The sequence below is a fragment of the Mobula birostris genome, chromosome 23 (genome assembly GCF_030028105.1).
Source record: "Mobula birostris isolate sMobBir1 chromosome 23, sMobBir1.hap1, whole genome shotgun sequence".
NCBI classification, from domain to species: domain Eukaryota; kingdom Metazoa; phylum Chordata; class Chondrichthyes; order Myliobatiformes; family Myliobatidae; genus Mobula; species Mobula birostris.
The window spans coordinates 28,102,247-28,120,082 of record NC_092392.1 but is presented as its reverse complement, the minus strand read 5'-3'; the positions used below and the strand labels follow the sequence as shown (position 1 = coordinate 28,120,082).

The following is a 17,836-nucleotide window of genomic DNA, read 5'->3' as shown; positions in this document are numbered from 1 at the left end:
CAGCAGAAAAACTTCTGAACAGGCCATAGTTCCAATTCAAAGTAGTAATTTGAGATCTTCTCATAGACTCTGGAGAAAAATGAAATACTGTCCCCATTACTCCCTCCTTGCAGAGGTGCCTATAATCGCAGGCCATTGGACCAGGGCCCTGAGAGGAACACAGATGAAATCTTTCTGTGGAGTTACACTTGATTGTAAATAGCAGAGATAATAAGGTATCATTAATCGCTCAGTTTGGGGGTTAAGGAGGGATTGATATTTCAGTCAGTGCTGCCTTTGCGATAACTCTACAGGGATAACGGAGTCCATAAGACATGGAGCAGAATTAGGCCATTCAGTCCACCCCATGTTGCTCTGCCATTCCATCATGGCTGATTTACTATCCCTCTCAACCCCATTCTCCTGCCTTCATCCCATAACCTTTAATGCCCTGACTAATCAAGAACCTATCAACCTCGACTTTAAATATACCCAATGACTTGGCCTCCCAGCTGTCTGTGGCACTGAATTCCACAAATTCACCACCCTCTGGCTGAAGAAATTCCTCCTCATTTCCGTTCTTCTATTCTGAGGCAGTGCCCTCTGGTCCTAGACTCCCCCATTATAGGAGTCATGGGGATGTAAAGGGATACAACATGAAGGAAGCCATTCAGCACACTCAATCCATGCGATCATTTCCATCAATACGTTTTTTATTCATAAATATTCTCGGGCTTCCAGCTGGGTCCAGGTTTTGATTTTAACAGAGGTTTCAATGACGAGCTCTCCCATAGTCATCGGGGATGATGCTTAGGCATGTCTAGTGTGGTGGTTAATATACTCAACACCCGTCATCTGTCTTTCCTGATTGGTTAATCCTCAACCAATCAAGCTGTCCCACCTTGTTTAAAATCATATTCCAGTTCTCACTTAGAGCAAAACTTTTGTTTTTGTTGAAGTTTGGCAGTAGCAGAACATTGCATATGCAGTGACCTCAGGACTGACATTGATGGCACAAAATTACTGTGCCACGCTAATTGTTTTTGGGGCCGCCCTGGTGAAGGAAGCCATTGAAGTAAGATTAGAGAATAGAGTTTCAACAAAGAACAAAGTAAGAACTGGAATATGATTTTAAAGAAGGTCGGACTGCGGAAACTTGATTGGTTGAGGACTAACCAATCAGCAGGGACGGATGACAGGAGTTGAGTGTATATACCACCGGACTAGACATGCCTAGGCATGACTGATGAAGATGGCAGAGTTTGTCATTGAAATGTTGGGTAAAATCAACATCTGGGCCCGGCTGGAAGCCTGAGAAGAGCTATATATGCTGGGAAAGCACAGGACACTTTGCCACATTTTTATTGTTTTCACATTTTCATCACCCTCCCCTGGACTCTATGACCTATCCACACTCAGTGGACGATGTACAATGGACATTTAAGATAACTAATCCACACATCTATGTGGAAACTGGAAACATCCAGAAGAAACCCTGACAGTCACCGAGAGAACGTGAAAACTCCACACGGACAGCACCTGAGGTCTCTGACACTGTAGGGCAGTGCCTTTACTAGCTAGGAAAGGTTTACAGCAGGGGTTCCCAACCTGGGGTCCGCAAACGGCTTGCTTAATGGTATTGGTCCATGACAGAAAAAAGGTTGGGAACCCCTGGTTTAGCAGGATGTGGACCAACCCCAAGCAAATAGGACCAGCTCAAATGGGAGTTTTGCCTTTTTGGATAGGGCTTTTCTCTTTGGAGTGAAGGAGGATGGCTGACTACTTGATAGAGGTGTTTATGGGAGCCATAGACAGATCAACAGCCAATACGTTTTGCTCTGTGCAGCAATGACAAATACCAAAGGACATCCATTTACGATGAGTAGAGGAAGGATTATGGGAGACGACAGAGGTAACTTTTCTACAAGAGAGTGGTGGGTGCGTGGAGGTGATGGTAGAGGCAGATACATTAGGAACATTTATGTCATTCTTACATGAGCACATGGATGATAGAAAAATGTAGGATTACGGGCCGTGCAGCAGGGAAGGGTTAGATTGATTATGGAGTATGTTTGTCTAGGTCAGCACAACGTTGTGGACCTAAGGGCCTATACTGTGCTGTACTGTTCTGTGTTCGATGTTGTATTTTTTAATTTTGGTTAGCAAGGACCAGTTAGGCAGGAGAGCCTGTTCAAAATTCAAAGTAAATTTATTATCAAAGTACATATATGTCACCATATACAGCCCTGAGTTTCATGTTCTAGCAGGCATTCATACTAATTAGAATGAAACACAATAGTGTCAATGAAAGGCCACTTCCAACAGGACAAACAAGCACCAGTGTGCGAAGGACAATAAAACTGTGCAAATACAAAAAGAGAAAAAAGTTGTAGTAATAATAATAATAATAATGAATAAATAATAAATATCGAGAAGATGAGATGAAGACTGCTCCAAGAACATAGAATTTCTGTAACACATGAGCCAACAGCAACGTTGAGAAGAGTACTTTGCAGACCAAAAGAACAAACCAAGTTGTTAGACGAGACCAATGTGGTCTGTAAAAACCAATGTGGGGACTGCAGCAAATATTACATCAGCCAAACTGGGAGAAAATTATCCACAAGGATCCACGAATGTCAACTGGCTGTAAAGCAGCCTGACTCCCTAGTCTCTAGCCATGAAGACTGAGAGGGTTGCAAATGTGACTGGGCATCAGTGAGGGTCATGGCACAAGCAAACACACGGCATGCAAGATTATTCCTAGAAGCATGGTTTTCCGCAAACAATTCTGTAAACAAAAAGACGTAGACCTCGATCCTGTTTATGAGCCGGTGCGGGCAAAATTCCTGACCACATTGCACAAAGTTCTCCACATAGCCAATCAGCAACAAGATTTCCTCCCCACATCACAATTGAGTTTCCGAAATGATATCCAATCAGCGGATTGAAAAGTATATAAAGGCCAAGCATTCCGAGGACACACCACAATGGTGATGAAAATTTGCGAGTAAGTTGCCAAAATTGGAGAACAATCCAGCCCAACCAGATGAAGAGTCCTTGAAAATGAGCCCATAGGTTGTGGGAACAGCTCAATGCTGGGGTGAGTGAAGTTATCTCCTCTGTTCAATGGCCTGATGATTGAGGAGTAGTAACTGTTCCTGAACTTTGTGGTGTAGTTCCTGAGGCTCCTGTACTTTCATCCTCATGGCAGCCAAACTCCTGTACTTTCATCAGCATGACTCAATGACTCAGGCCAAGCTTGAATTATATTTGAAATGGCTCATCATACAGTACATTACTTTCTGCAGTCAATTGAACCTGGCAGCGTACACAGTGGTTTTGTGATTTTGGAACTCGCTGTCAGTAGATGTTTCTCATCACCTTCTGGAGCTGTAGAAATCCAGCAGCTGCTGCCATTCTGTTCCCGCCACAGTGGATGATGTGCTCTCCACTGAGGGTGAAACAGGATAAACGTGTGGAACAACAGCGTCCCAATGACTCATACCACAGGTAGATTTCAATGCAATACTTGTCTTGGCCAGATCCTGGGTGGTCAAAGCATCCATCGTCACCTTACACAGCCACTCTATGCCCAGAGAATGTTTGTTATTCTTTGTTCATTGCTGATCACTGCAGGAGATGACAGCAAAAGAACCAAGATTAAGATTCAAACAGTCCATGAGCAGGGTGGGTGGGATCCTTCATGACGTTACTGGCCCTTTTCTGGCACCTCTCTGTATATATGTCCTTGATGGAAGGTAGGCTGATGCCAATGATATCTTTTCCCCAGCAATGTTGGGGTTACAGACACCACAACCCATTCCTGCTGATGCCACGATCTATTTTGGGTCTGATGGTTAGGCAAATCATTGGCTCCCACCACCGTGGGGAGGGAAGTATCTCCAATGCTGGAACAGGTGGTGATTTCTTCCACCAGCATGTTTAGGAATTGGAATGACACTGAGGTACAGAGCAGATCCAAACTTTCTCAATTTAGTTTATCTGCCTGTACTGGAAACCCGGCTACTTAAAATTCTCTGATGCTATGGAAAGTTTGCGTGGGTTGTAACTGCACACTCCTGAACATGCTACAGGATGTTTTGGCTTGCAGATGACTGGTGCCAACGTCACAATCTGTAGGGCAGCTTAGGAGATGTGAGCAGAAACTGACCACAAGAGGGGATGGTCATTCTCAGTAAATCTACATTAAAGTGAACATCACAGTCCCCGTGGTGCCTCAGTGAAGAACTAGTCCAGGCTGTGTAGTCTTGCCCACTGGTATTCAGTGCTTCACAAGATTTTACAAGCATTACCTCATGGCGTTTCTCATTGTTCACTCAGAACCCGTTTCCTTAGCAACAGGGAAGAGACTGCTGCAGAAAACTTCTGGTTAATATTTACACTTCTCATTATGGACAATGACCAGGTGTGTTGCTTGTGGGGTGGGCGAGCTATGGGTCAATGTAAGAGTTACAGATCTGAAATTTTGGGAATGCTTTACTCTAACTTTTTGACAAGTACTGTGTCTTTCTGTGTAGGCCTTTGACACCACCAATATCGGAATCAAGTTTAAAATCACTGGCATACAATATGTTGTGAAATCTGTTTTGTGCATTGTACTACAATATAATTAAAAGCTATAAATTACAATAAGTATATATAAAAATAAACTAAACAAGTAATGCAAAAAGAGAGGGGAAATAGTGAGGTACTGTTCATGAATTCATTGTCCATTCAGAAATCTGATGTTGGAGGGGAGGAAGCTATTTTGAAACATTGAATGAGTGTCTCTAGGCTCTTGTACCTCCTTCTTGATGGCAGCAATGAGGAGAGGGCATGTCCTGGGTGATGGGGTCCTTAATGATGGACGCCTCCTTCTTGAGGCGTCGCCTTTTGAAGGCGTCCTCAGTGCTGGAGAGGCTGATCCCCATGATGAGTTTGCAACTTCCAGCAGCTTTTTCTAATCCTGTGCATAGCCCCTCCATACCGGACAGTGATGCAACCAGTTAGAATGCTCTCCATGGTACAGCTGAAGAAATTTTTGCATGTGTTTAGTGACATATCAAGTCTCTTTAAACTCCTAATGAAATATAGCCACTGTCGTTCCTTGCATGAATAATGCACATTACAACATGGCTGTTTATTGATTCCTACCATGTCTGTGTTCCTGATAGGTGACATCTTTGCCCATCAATATTTGAAGAAGGCCATCATTAATCATTTAATATGATATCTTGTTCTCATTTGCATTTTCTAGGCACCTCTGTATGTCAACAATTTCTGGGGCAGTATAACTGGAATTATGTTTGGTCTGGGTCATCGTTATCCATGCAGGCACTTTTGAGTATCCAAAGTCTTCCTCGCTTTTATCCTTCCTGCCTTTATATTTCTTGTTTCAGTCAGTGCTTTAGATGTTATAAACTCTTTGGGCTCATATAGGGAGCCAGAGTGTGTTGTGCTCTGAAGTTTTGAGAGCACCTCAATTGGTTAATTGTTGCTCAATGAGAGTTGTTAATTGTGCTTTTTCTCTCTCGGTGACTCACTCTTTGTATTGCAGTTTCCTGGTGCTTTCTGTTTAAATCTGTTAAGTTTATTTTTGATAGGTTTGGGGATTCCATATTACTTGTATTATTTAAGCAAATACCCGATTAGCACTAATCCGGGGTCTGAGTTTTGAGAATGTTATGTGTCGCGGTGTCGTTTGGCGGAACCACTGATGCTCTGTCTGAATTTTTATGAATAAACTCAGGTCACTGTCTCTACATCAGAGTCTGTCTTTCCTCCGCACTTGGGTTCTGACATTGCAAGCGCGTTCTGTGTTTGCAGTGGAAGGAATTTTCTATCTGCAATGCACCACCTGAACACAACTACATCTCGGTGTCGATGTTGCTCCTTGTGTTTTTCTCGGGCTGTCTAACAGTGAAGGCCATGCCCGTTGTGTCAGAGGTGACAGACTCCGCACTGCCACACAGCAGCTGGGCAGAAGGAGCTGGGGGTGAAGATCTGGTGGTTCGCACAGAGACAGGGAGAATTTGTTGAAACTAACCTTTCAGCCACTAGAGGGTGAGGCAGCACTTTGCATGAAAAGACAGTCATTCTGACTGCTGGAGATTGTGAGATTTCGGCTAACTTTGGAAAGAAAGCGAGTGCCAGTGGAGTTGGAAGAGATTTACCTGTGGTTTAATCTGCTCTTTCACAAAGTGCAACCTGATCATGGTGTCATCTCGTTCCTTCCTCCTCAATCAGATTGACACTGAACTCACTGACATTCAGATTCAGATTCCTGAGACTGTTTGCCCTGAAGTGAAGGAGGCTGAGAGATGACTTACAGAGGCTGGTAAAATCACGAGGGCTGTAGATAAGGTGGAAGGAAGGCCACCACCATTTTCCCAGGCCAGGCAGCCAGAAACTAGAGGGCACAGGCTTGAGGTGAGAGGGCAAAAGGATCTGAGGAAGGAGATCTGACAGGAAATACATGGAATGAGCAGTCAGCAGAACAGTTAGAAACAAGTACAATTACAACATGTAAAAGACATTTGGACAGGTACATGCATAGAAAAGGCTTAGAAGATTATGGGCCAAATTCAGGCAAATGGCACTTGCTTGGATAGACATCTTGGTCAGCATGGACAGAGGTACCTGTTTCCTTCTTGTAAAACCCTATGACTATTTGTGACCTATTTGTTATAAAATTTCATACTGCACTGTTCTTTAAAAGTACCAATCTCTTCCCCAACAGTGCCCCAGTAGAACCTATGATCCCTTGATAAAGTCCACAAAGGATTTCCCGGATGAGGTGATCAGCTTTATCCGCTATCACCCGGTGATGTACCAGTCTGTGCACCCGATGGCGGCGAAGCCCGTCTTCACCAGGATCAACGTGGAGTACCGGCTGACGCAGATTGTGGTGGACCACGTGGTGGCTGAAGATGGACAGTACGATGTCATGTTCCTGGGCACAGGTAACTGGCTGCAGGTGGTTTACAGGTAACTGGCTGCAGGTAAATTCTGATAACAGGTAACCACTGAGAGCAGGTAACTGGGTGCATATGGTTAACTGGACTTTTTCATGCTGCCATAGCTTGGCACCTACAGATGCTGCCTGACCCCAAGTTCTGGCAGCCGATACCAGCATCTGCTGTGTCCCGTATCTGAAATCATAAGCGGCCTCTTATGACACAAAACGCTGGAGGAACTCAGCATTATTAGGCAGCACCTGTGGAGAGTAATAAACAGTCAATGTTCTGGGCTGAGACACAGGCTCTTTATTGTTCTCCACAGGTACTGCCTGACCTGGTGATTCCCTACAGCACTTTGTGCGTGCTGCTCTGGATTTCCAGCATCTGCAGAATCTTGTGTGTTTATAACTGCCTTTTCCAGCTCCTGTTGTCCTGCAGATGGAGCTCTTCACCAACTCATGACACCCCACTCCCCCCCCACCCCATCCTCTCCCAGAAGACGATTAAGATCTATAGAGCAGACTTAAAGACCGTTTGGCCCATTGAGCTTGCTCCACCATTCCATCATGGCTGATTTATTATCCCTCTCAACCCCATTCTCTTGCCTTCTCCCATAACCTTTGACACCCATACTAATCAAGAACCTATCAGCCTCTGCTTTAAATATATCCAATGACTTGATTAGAGCTAGCTTTGGCTATTTTACCTACCACATCTGCTCTGCCATTCAACCATGGCTCTTTGCTTTCAACCCCATTCTCCCATCTTCTTCCCATATCTCTTAATCCCCTAACTAGTAAGGAACCTCTCCTATACTGCACTGCATGTTTCAGGGTGCTTTTACACGTTATTCTGCCTTTTTATTGTTTTTCCTGGTTCTATCAGATTGTGTAATGATCTGATCTGTATGAGCAGTATGCAGGACATGTTTTTTACTGTATCTGAGCTCAGCTCTGTGCTGACCACATTGACAGAGCTGGTTCCTTTCCGGGACAAGTTACAGACAGAACCGAGCTCAGTCAGCCCGCAGACACACTTCAACAGGCTGGTCACCGACAACGGAATCCCATCACTAGAGGACAATAGTGTTTTTATTGGGGGATAATGATAGTAAAATCTTTGCTAGTATCCTATAACTTCCTCATCCATTTTATTAGGTGCGTTTTTTTATCTCCAGCTGCCCTTGGCAGGATTCGCTCTAAAGTTAATGGATCAATAGTCCAGGCTTTTGGATGGTCACCCAATACGTTCAATGGGATGCCACCACAAGAGCTTTAACACTGCCTCTCTCCCCCACTCTTGCCACCATCCCTCATCCCCCACCAACCCCTCACCATCTCAGATAACTTGGGTTGCTCACTCACACCTTGGCCAGGCTCCAACCTCACTGTAAACTGTAATTTTATGTGTCAGTGAAACCTTCCTCAGTTCAAAGTTCAAAGTAAATTGATTATCGATGTATGTATCACCATATATTTATTTAATGCATACATTTTATAAATATAAGTTTAGATAAACTGATAATCAAAGTATATATATATAGTCACTATATACAACCCTGAGATTCATTTTATGTTCTGTATGAGAAAAGTAGAACACAAAGCACAGTGTAGCACCGTGCTTCATCCACAATGTTGTGCCGGCAACTGATGTACACAGTACTCTTTATTCGCACAACTTGTCTTTCGCACATTGGTTGTTTCTCACTCTTTGTTTATGTATTGTTATATTTTCCTGCAAATGCCTGTAAGAAGATGAATGGTGACATACAGTATACGTGCCTTGATAGTAAATTTTACTTAAACTTTGACTTATATAAACCCAAACACAAGAGATGCCGCAGGTGCTGGAAATCAACCCACACAGGAAGAACTCAGCAGGTCAGGCAGCATCCATGGAAAAGAGTAAAGAGCTGACGCTTCAGGCCGAGACCCTTCGTCAGGACTGGAAAAGAAGGGGGAAGATGCCAGAATGAAAGTGTAAACCAGTTCCATAATCAATCTAACCCTTCCCTCCCAAATATCCCTCCCATTTGCCTTCTATCTGTTTGGCTATCTAAAGTCTCTTAAATGCTCCTTAAAAGTTCCTTAAATTTATCTGCCTCTACCACGACCCCCCAGCAGGGTATTCTACACACCCACCACTCTGTACAAAACCTATCTCTGTCACTCCCCCCGTACATTACCCCACTCACCTGAAATGGACGTCCTCTGGTATTGACCATTGCCCTCCTGAGAAAAAGTCTCTAGCTGTCTACTCTATCTATGCAAACACGAGAAAATCTGTAGATGCTGGAATTTCAAGCAACACACATAAAAGTTACTGGTGAATGCAGCAGGCCAGGCAGCAACTTTGATGTGTGTTGCTACTCTACCTATGCCTCTTCTCATCTTTTATCTCCTATGCCATCATCTCTCATCCTCCTTTGCACCAAAGGGAAAAGCCACAGCTCGCTGACTTCTACTTCAGCAAGCATCCCGGTAAATCTCGTCTGCATCCTCTCTAAAGCTTCCAAATCCTTCCTATGATGAGGCAACCAGAACTGAACACAATACTCCAAGTGCGGTCTAATCAGGTTTTATAGAGCGTAACTGTTGTCTGATCCTCTGCAGTTCTGTGTGTTGGCAAAGGGGCTTCTGTAAATGGTTTCATTAACTGGACATTAATCCAATGCACAGGGACCCACTTGCTTCAGGTCTATCAGGGCGTGTGGCCCAGCATGAAAATGCTATAAATCAATGTGGCTGCTTCCCCAGTCCAGATGTGCACACAATGAACACTTTGTGTTGCAATGCTGTTTGTGTAAATCAGATGTAGGCCAGTGTTTGGAACCCCACCAATGGCCGGGATGAGTTTTTCCATCATATTGTGGAAGGGAGTGAGGTGAAGGCCAAGAGTGAGTGGGGCAAGGGGTGAGGGGAGTGAGGCAGGAGGGGTTCAGACTGGAGGCGTGAATCAGAACGAAGGAGACTGAGGCAGGGAGAGGGTGAGTGAGGCAGGGGGAGAGGAGAATGAGGCAGGGAGGTGAGGGCAGGGGAAGGGAAGTGAGGGAAATGAGATGGGTAAGGGGAAGTGATGTAGGGAGAATGTGGGGCAAGGGGACAGGCAGACTATGGTGCACTCTGCAGTCATCCTCCCTCCTCTTAGGCTGAGTGACACTCTCTCTCCATTGTGGTATGTGGACTGAAGAGTAGCCACAGATAAGGACATAACTCTGGTCTGGTCTCTGCACTCTCTCCTCATCTCCCCTGTGCACCCCTCGTGTCTCAGCGAGATCGCCTCTGACTCCTTCAACCCCCACTCAGCATGAACAATCTTCCACAAACATTCCCAGGGGATACATCACTCCTTGCACCTCTCCTGTGAATCCGCACTACCCGAGGGAGAACAGCATTTCACACCATGCCCCATGTGAGGTCTCCTCAAAACCCTGCCCAATCTCAGCGGAACTTCCTTCTCTGTAAATTGCAGTTGCCATATAAAGGCAGAGCACCATTTGTTTCCGGGGGGCTTCCTGCTGGGAGGTAACTGTTGGCCTTCAGTTTGTCTATACATCAGTGCTGCCAGGTTCCTCCATGTTGTTCTGTCCGTCACAGCCGGAGTTAACTTAATGGAGTTAAATCGAGAATTGTTACAATAACTGTTATAGCAATAAATTTAGTTTTATGCACTCCTGCTCCCCAGCACACCCTCAGCTATGCAGGTTGTTAACACAAATGGTGCATTTCACTATATGTTTCGACATACAAGTGATAACTAAATTTGAGTGTTGAATGTTGAATTTTGAATCTTGAATGTTGGTGAATTGGTTTATTGTGGTCACATTTACTGAGATACAGAGAAAAGCTTTTGTTTATGTTTGACCCAGACAGCTCATACCGTACATAAACACACTGACAGAGTGAAAAGGAACAGCGCAGAATATACACTCAGTGGTTATTTTATTAGGTACAGAAGTGGATCCTGGTGTGGTCTTCCACGGCTGTAGCCCACCCACTTCAAGGTTCAGCCTGTTGTGCATTCAGAGATGCTCTTCTGCACACCACTGTTGTAACGTGTGGTTATTTGAGTTACTGTCGCCTTTCTGTCAGCTTGAACCAGTCTGGCCATTCTCCTCTGACCTCTCTCATTAACAAGGCATTTCCCCCCACAGAACTGCCCCTTCCAAGGTTTTTTTTTTGTTTTTTGCACCATTCTTTGTAAACTCTGGAAACTATTCTGGGTGAAAATCCCAGGAGATCAGCACGTTCTGAGATACTCAGACCACCCATACTGGCACCAACAATCATTCCACAGTCAAAATAACTTAACTCACATTTTTTCCTCATTCTGATATTTGGTCTGAACAACAGCTAAACCTCTTGACCATGTCTGCATGCTTTTATGTGTTGAGTTGTTGTATACTATTTGGCTGATTAGATATTTGCATTAGCAAGGAGTTGTACCTAATAAAGTGGCACTGAATGAAATGTTAAGGAAAAAATGCATGCTGCCTGGCCTGCTGAGTTCCTCCAGAATTTTGCATGAGTCACTCCAATAAAGTGTAAGGGCAGCGATGAGGTAGATTGGGCGATCAAGAATTCATTTTTTGGTGTTTAAGTGGTCTGTTCATGAGTTTATTAACCACAGGATAGAAGCTGTCCTTGATCCTGGCAATTCGTGCCTTAAAGCTTCTGCCTGATGGGAGGGGGAATGAAGTGAGAATGTCCAAGGTGGGTAGGATTTTGATTATACTGGCTGCGGAGTGGAGATAAGTCTCTCCCAAAGGAGGTGTAAGGCTTTCCTTCCCTCCGCTAGCCTGCAGGTCACCCTTGGGCAAGGTGTAGCACCTGCTTAGCCTCCTGATCAGGGTCACATGAAGCCTTGAGAGCAGGTGGTGGATGGTTGTATGAGCTGCTGGTGCAGATCACAAGTCCTGGTTATACGACCACTGACGCCAGGCAGACAAGCTCTGAAGAGTATTGATAATGGCTGGAGTTACCTGTCTTGTGAAAGCACTGCCCAGAAGAAGACAATGACAAAACACTTCTGTAGAAAAATTTGTCATAAACAATCATAGTCATGGAAAGTCCAAGATCACCTACATCATATGACACAGCACATAACAGACGGATGGACGGGCGGCCGCTTAACCAAGGCAGTGGGAAGTGTAGACAAGAGTCCATGGAGGGGAGGCTGGATTCCGTGATGTGCTGAGCTGTGTCCACAACTCCCTGCAGTTTTTTACAGTCACGTACAGAATAGTTGCCACACCAAGCCGCGATGCATCTGGATCAGATGCTTTCAGTGAATTGAATTTATTACTTACATCATTCATATACACCAGGAGTAAAGATCTTTACATTACATGTCCCTCTAAATGTGCAATGTGCATTTTATAGCAATTTGTAACAAATATACCGTAGAAATACAATGGTATCAGCATGAATTTATCAGTCTGATGGCCTGGTGGAAGAAACTGTCCTGGAGCCTGTTGGTCCTGGCTTTTATGCTGCGGTACTGTTTCCCGGGTGGTAGCAGCTGGAATAGTTTGTGGTTGGAGTGACTCAGGTCCCCAATGAACCTACACACCTGTCTTTGTAAATGTCCTGACTCATGGGAAGTTCACAACTACAGATGCGCTGGGCTGTCCGCACCACTCTCTGCTGAGTCCTGTGATTGAGGGAGGTACAGTTCCCATACCAGGCAGTGATGCAGCCAGTCAGGATGCTCTCCTTTGTGCCCCTGTAGAAAGTTCTTAGGATTGGGGACCCATAACAAACTTCTTCAACAGCCTGAGGTAAAAGAGGTGCTGTTGTGCTTTTTTCACCACGCAGCTGGTACGTACAGACCATGTGAGATCCTCGGTGATTTGTATGCCGAGGAATTTAAAGCTGTTTACCCTCTCAGCCCCAGATCCATTGATATCTATAGGGGTTAACCTGTCTCTATTCCTCCTGTAGTCCACAACCAGCTCCTTTGTTTTCGCAACATTGAGGGAGAGGTTGTTTTCTTGACACCACTGTGTCGGGTGATGACTTCTTCTGTGTAGGCTGCCTCGTTATTATTTGAGATTAGGCCAATCGGCGTAGTATTGTCAGCAAATTTAATTAGCAGATTGGAGCTGTGGATGGCATCACAGTCATGGGTATACAGAGAGTAAAGGAGAGGTGCACTGATAAAATAACTCAGCCAATCTTGCTCCCCAAAGATGTTGGAAATGTTAGGCTTTTGGGTTGTCACCCCTTATTCTCACTTCCCCAACACTACATGTTCTGTAAAGGACCCACATTGGGTGGGCAAAATGTGCAAGTCAGATTAAGTTCAGGTTCAGATTTATAGTGATCTGAATGTGTATAGATTTCTATAAAACCGAATGAAACAATGTTCCCCATGATCATGGTGCACCTACAAAACACAGCACTTAAATAAAATATTGCATTAATTAAGTCAATAAGATAAAATTGAAAATGTTCTACTTGCTTCATTTTCTCCAGGAGCTGTTTTAAAGTATTGATTTTGTTTCCGTGCAGATATTGGAACAGTTTTGAAAGTGGTGAGCGTCACCAAGGAAAACTGGGTCACTGAGGAAGTGATCCTGGAGGAGCTGCAGGTGTTTAAGGTAAGGAGGTGTCCTGAGGATTAACCTCAGTTACGGTCATACCTTCTGCAGTGTGTCACAGGTAAGTGTTGCCCATACCCATAGCATCACATAGCACAGAGTTATACAGCACAGTAAAATGCCCTTCAGCCCAAATGCTCCATGCTGACCGACATCCCCATTTACCCACCTTCAGCCCATACCCCTCCAAACCTCTCCTTTCTATATAAACGTTGTTACTGTACCTGCCTCAACCATTTCCTCTGGCAGCTCGTTCCATGTATGGACCCCCTTCTGGGTGAAAACTTTGTCCCGCAGGTTCCTATTAAGTCTGTCCCCTCCACCTTAAACCTCTGCCCTCTAGTTCTTGGTTCCCAATCCCTGGGAAAGAGACTACGCACATTCACCCTGTCTGTGCCCCTCATGGTTTTATACAGCTCAACTGGACAGCTTATGCTTCTGTCCTCCAATGGAAAAGGTTCATCTGCTTAACCTTTCTCCATAACTCATCCCACCGCTGTCCGTAAGGAATCAGTAGTTTCTCATGTGACCGCATGGGCTTCCTCCATATGTTCCTGATTCCTCCCACTTTTCCAAGATGTACGGGTTGCAGGGGGGGGGGGGGGCATGCAATGCTGGCGGCAGAAGCGTGGGACGGGCCGTCCCAGCCCATCCTCAGATTGTGTTGGTTGTTGATGCAAATGATGGATTTCGCTGTATGTTTCAATGCTTCAAAGTAATTTGACCAATAAGTCCAATCCAATCTAACAATTCTAGTCTTCGCAACATCCTTGTAAATCTCCTCTGCACTCTTTCCAGCTTAACATTGTCTTCCCTAAAGCAGAGAGGCTAAAACTGCACAGCACATTCTCCATAACTGTTATACTTTGTTATGCATTCTATTGCTCTTTTCCCTTATACTACCTCAACCCACTGTTGTCATGAAGTGATCCGGGATGGATGGTATACAAAAACACCACAGCTCAGTGCACACGACAAAACAATTTACCAATATTCCAAATACAGATTATCAACGTCTTGTACAACTACAACACAACATTCCAACTTCTGAACTCAATGACCTAACTAATGAAGACCATTGTGCCAACAGCCTTCTTCACCATTCTGTCTGACTGTGACACCACTTTCAGGGAACCATGTACCTGTACCCCATCCTACAACAGGGAACAGGAGAATCTCTGTCCTACAACATTCCGCGGGGCCCTGTCATTCACTGCGAAATTCCTACTCTGGTTTGTCTTGCCACAAGAAACACCTCATACTTATCGACTGAACCTCCATTTGTCATTCCCTTGGCCCACTTACCCAGCTGATCAATATTCCTCTGTAATTCCACAAATCCATCTTCACCGTTAACACTTCCACATATTTTAGATTCATAGGAGATATTTGCTCCCCTGTGTCTAAGCCCGCTCTCCATGCTGATTCTGTGTTACATTAACCTTGGTGGGGAAACCCTGAGGTAAATATAAAGACAGTTAACTAATCTTTACTGCAATGCTGGTAACACATACAAAATACTGGAGTGGCACATCTGGTCAGCCAGCAACTATGAAGAGGAATAAACAGTCAACATTTCGGGCTGAGATTTTTTAGGAGTCCAATCCTGATGATGGGACTTTGCCTGAAACATCAACTGGTTATTCATTTTCATAGATTCTGCCTGACCAGCTGCGTTCCACCAGCATTTGGCATGCGTTACTCTGGATTTCCAGCATCTGCAGAATCTCGCGTGTTTCTATTCACTACAATGCTGGTATCAGGTCCAAACATACACTGGGAAGGACACTTCAAATTTTTTCTTATCACACCTGCCTTTGATAAATGATCAACAAATTTCTTGGGATTAACGAGAAGCTGATAAATTGGCTCCAGGTGAAAGCTAATGAGCTTCTCCTACAGCTAATTAAATGGAATTGAGTGTGTGGATGGAGAGACAGGGTTTCTGTTTGTACCAGTGAGCAGAACATGCTGGCTATGAGGCACATGATGTAAATGCTGCTTGTTCCAGAAAAAATGCAGCCTACAATGTCAAAGTTAAAGTAAATCTATTAACAAAGTATGTATATGTAGCCATGTACTGTACTACCCTGAGATTCATTTTCCTGTAGGTATTTTCAGGAAAATAAATAAATGTAATAGAATTTACAGAATCTACACTCAAACAAAGGCTAACAAACAACCAAAGTGCAAAAGAAGGCAAATTGTGCAAATAATTAAATATACTGAGAATAGCAAACAAGAGAAAAGCTGCAGATGCTGGAAATTCAAAATCCTTGAGGAACTCAGCAGGCCAGGCAGCATCTATGGAAAAGAGTAAACAGTCGACCTTTCGAGTCAAGGCCTTTAATCAGGATTGGCTCCTTCTTTCTTGACTCTGTAGGTTGTGGAATCAGTTCAGCGTTGAGGAGAGTGAGGTTATCCATGCTGGTTCAGGAGCCTGATGGTTGTCGGGTAATAACTGTTGCTGACTTTGACTATGATCCAGCAGTAAGCTGACTCACGGCTGTACCGTGGGAAAACGGCAGAGTCTTCAGTTGTCTTCTCCTTGCTGGTGGCAGGAGCAGGCTCCGCTGAGGAAACATTTAAGGGTATTTAATAATTAAGTTGAGACAGCAGTGTTTTATTGTCAAATCTGTCAGTGTTTCTGCAAGGTCCACGTGTTCCGATTTTATTCTGTGGAATGTAGGAGACCGAGAGGTAACCTCATAAATATGTTTAGAATTGTGAGAGGCATCGACAAGGTGCTGGTAACAGTCTTTTCCCCAGGGTAGGGGAGACAAAAACCATGGGGCATAGCTTTAGGGTGAGAGGGGAAAGATTTAAAAGAGAAAATTTCGGAGGTGGGTGGTGAGCTGCCAGAGGAAGTGGTTGAGGCAGGTACAATTCGGAGCACTTGGGTAGGTACATGGAGGGATATGGGGCGAATGCAGGAAGTTGGGAGTATCGGGGGGGGGGCACTGTGGTCAGCATAAACTAGTTGGGCCGAAGGGCCTGTATACTTGCTGTACTCCTCTATGACTCTAGGACTACAAACAGGTTCGACCCACCAATTTGTTCTGCTCTCCCTAAAGGTTACCTAGATTTGAGATCTGCTATAATCATCATTTCCATGTTCTTTCTCCAGGGTCATTCCCCAATATTGAACATGAAGATCTCTTCCAAACAGGTAAACTAGAATGGTTGAGTGTTAACATAAACCCTTATCTTACTTTAATCTTTCTATTTCCCAGAGACCACAGGAAGTAACTAACGGTTGAACATTTTTTCTACAGCAACAGTTGTACATTGGCTCCAGGGACGGGCTGGTCCAGCTCTCCCTGCATCGTTGCGATACCTACGGTCAGGTCTGTGCTGAGTGCTGTCTGGCCAGAGACCCTTACTGCGCTTGGGACGGCATCTCCTGTTCCCGCTACATGCCAGCGTCCAAGCGGTGAGTGTTGCTCGGGTCCACTCTGCTGGTCGTGGTTTCCGCGTGCTACATAACCTGTTCCTCATGTGGTGTTTGATTAGATTTTTTTGGTTTCAAGGAATCAGTGAATCCCAGAGAGACACAACACAGAAGTGGACACCTTTAGCCCCCTTACTGCGCTGAACATGATGTCCACTACAAATCCCACCTGCCTATGTTAGGCCTACGTTCTTTACACCTGTTGGATCCCAACACCTGTCCACACACCTTTAAAGTGTTGTAACTGTAAGCAGTCATACATACAGCACGGAAACAGGCCCTTCAGCCCATCTTGTCCATGCCAAATCTGTTGCCCGGTGGGGTAATGTTCCCATTTAGCTCATAGTGTTCTACACCCCTCCAATCCATGTACTTAACCAGGTGGCTTCTAAATGTTTCTAATGTGTCTGGCTCAACCACTATTTATGGCAGCTCGTTCCAAATACCCTGCGCGTTAAAAAGCTTCCTCTGAGCTCCCTTTTAAATCCCTCACCCCGATCTAAAACCTGCACCCTCATGATTTTAGCACCTCCCCTTCCTGGGTTAAAGACTTTGTGCTTTCCCCCTGTCTCTGCCCCCTCATGATCTGATACACCTCTATCAGGTCACCCCTCAATCTCCCATGTTCTCGGGAATAAAGCGCTCGACTACACAACGCCTGCTTGTAATTCACACTCCCAAGTCTAGGCAACGTGCTGGTAAATATTTGCTGCACTTTTTTCTAGTTTAATAACATCCTTCCTATAACAGGATGATTAAAACCGAAGGCAAAAAACTTAGTATCCTCCTCTACCACCTCTTCTGGCAGCTTGTTCAAAATGCCTACCACCCTCTGTGTGGAAA

At 44.7% G+C, this 17,836-nt stretch overlaps 1 protein-coding gene across 9 annotated transcripts in view; it reads left to right on the top strand.

Moving 5' to 3' along the window:
* The window catches only part of sema3d (sema domain, immunoglobulin domain (Ig), short basic domain, secreted, (semaphorin) 3D), a 258,748-nt gene that overhangs the window by 214,751 nt on the left and 26,161 nt on the right, over positions 1-17,836 (top strand). For all 9 annotated transcript variants that reach the window (XM_072241690.1, XM_072241691.1, XM_072241695.1 and 6 more), the window contains 4 exons: positions 6,722-6,944; positions 13,454-13,542; positions 16,670-16,711; positions 16,818-16,975. In XM_072241690.1, coding sequence (XP_072097791.1) covers positions 6,722-6,944; positions 13,454-13,542; positions 16,670-16,711; positions 16,818-16,975 — 512 coding nt within the window. The remainder of the gene's footprint in view (positions 1-6,721; positions 6,945-13,453; positions 13,543-16,669; positions 16,712-16,817; positions 16,976-17,836) is intronic.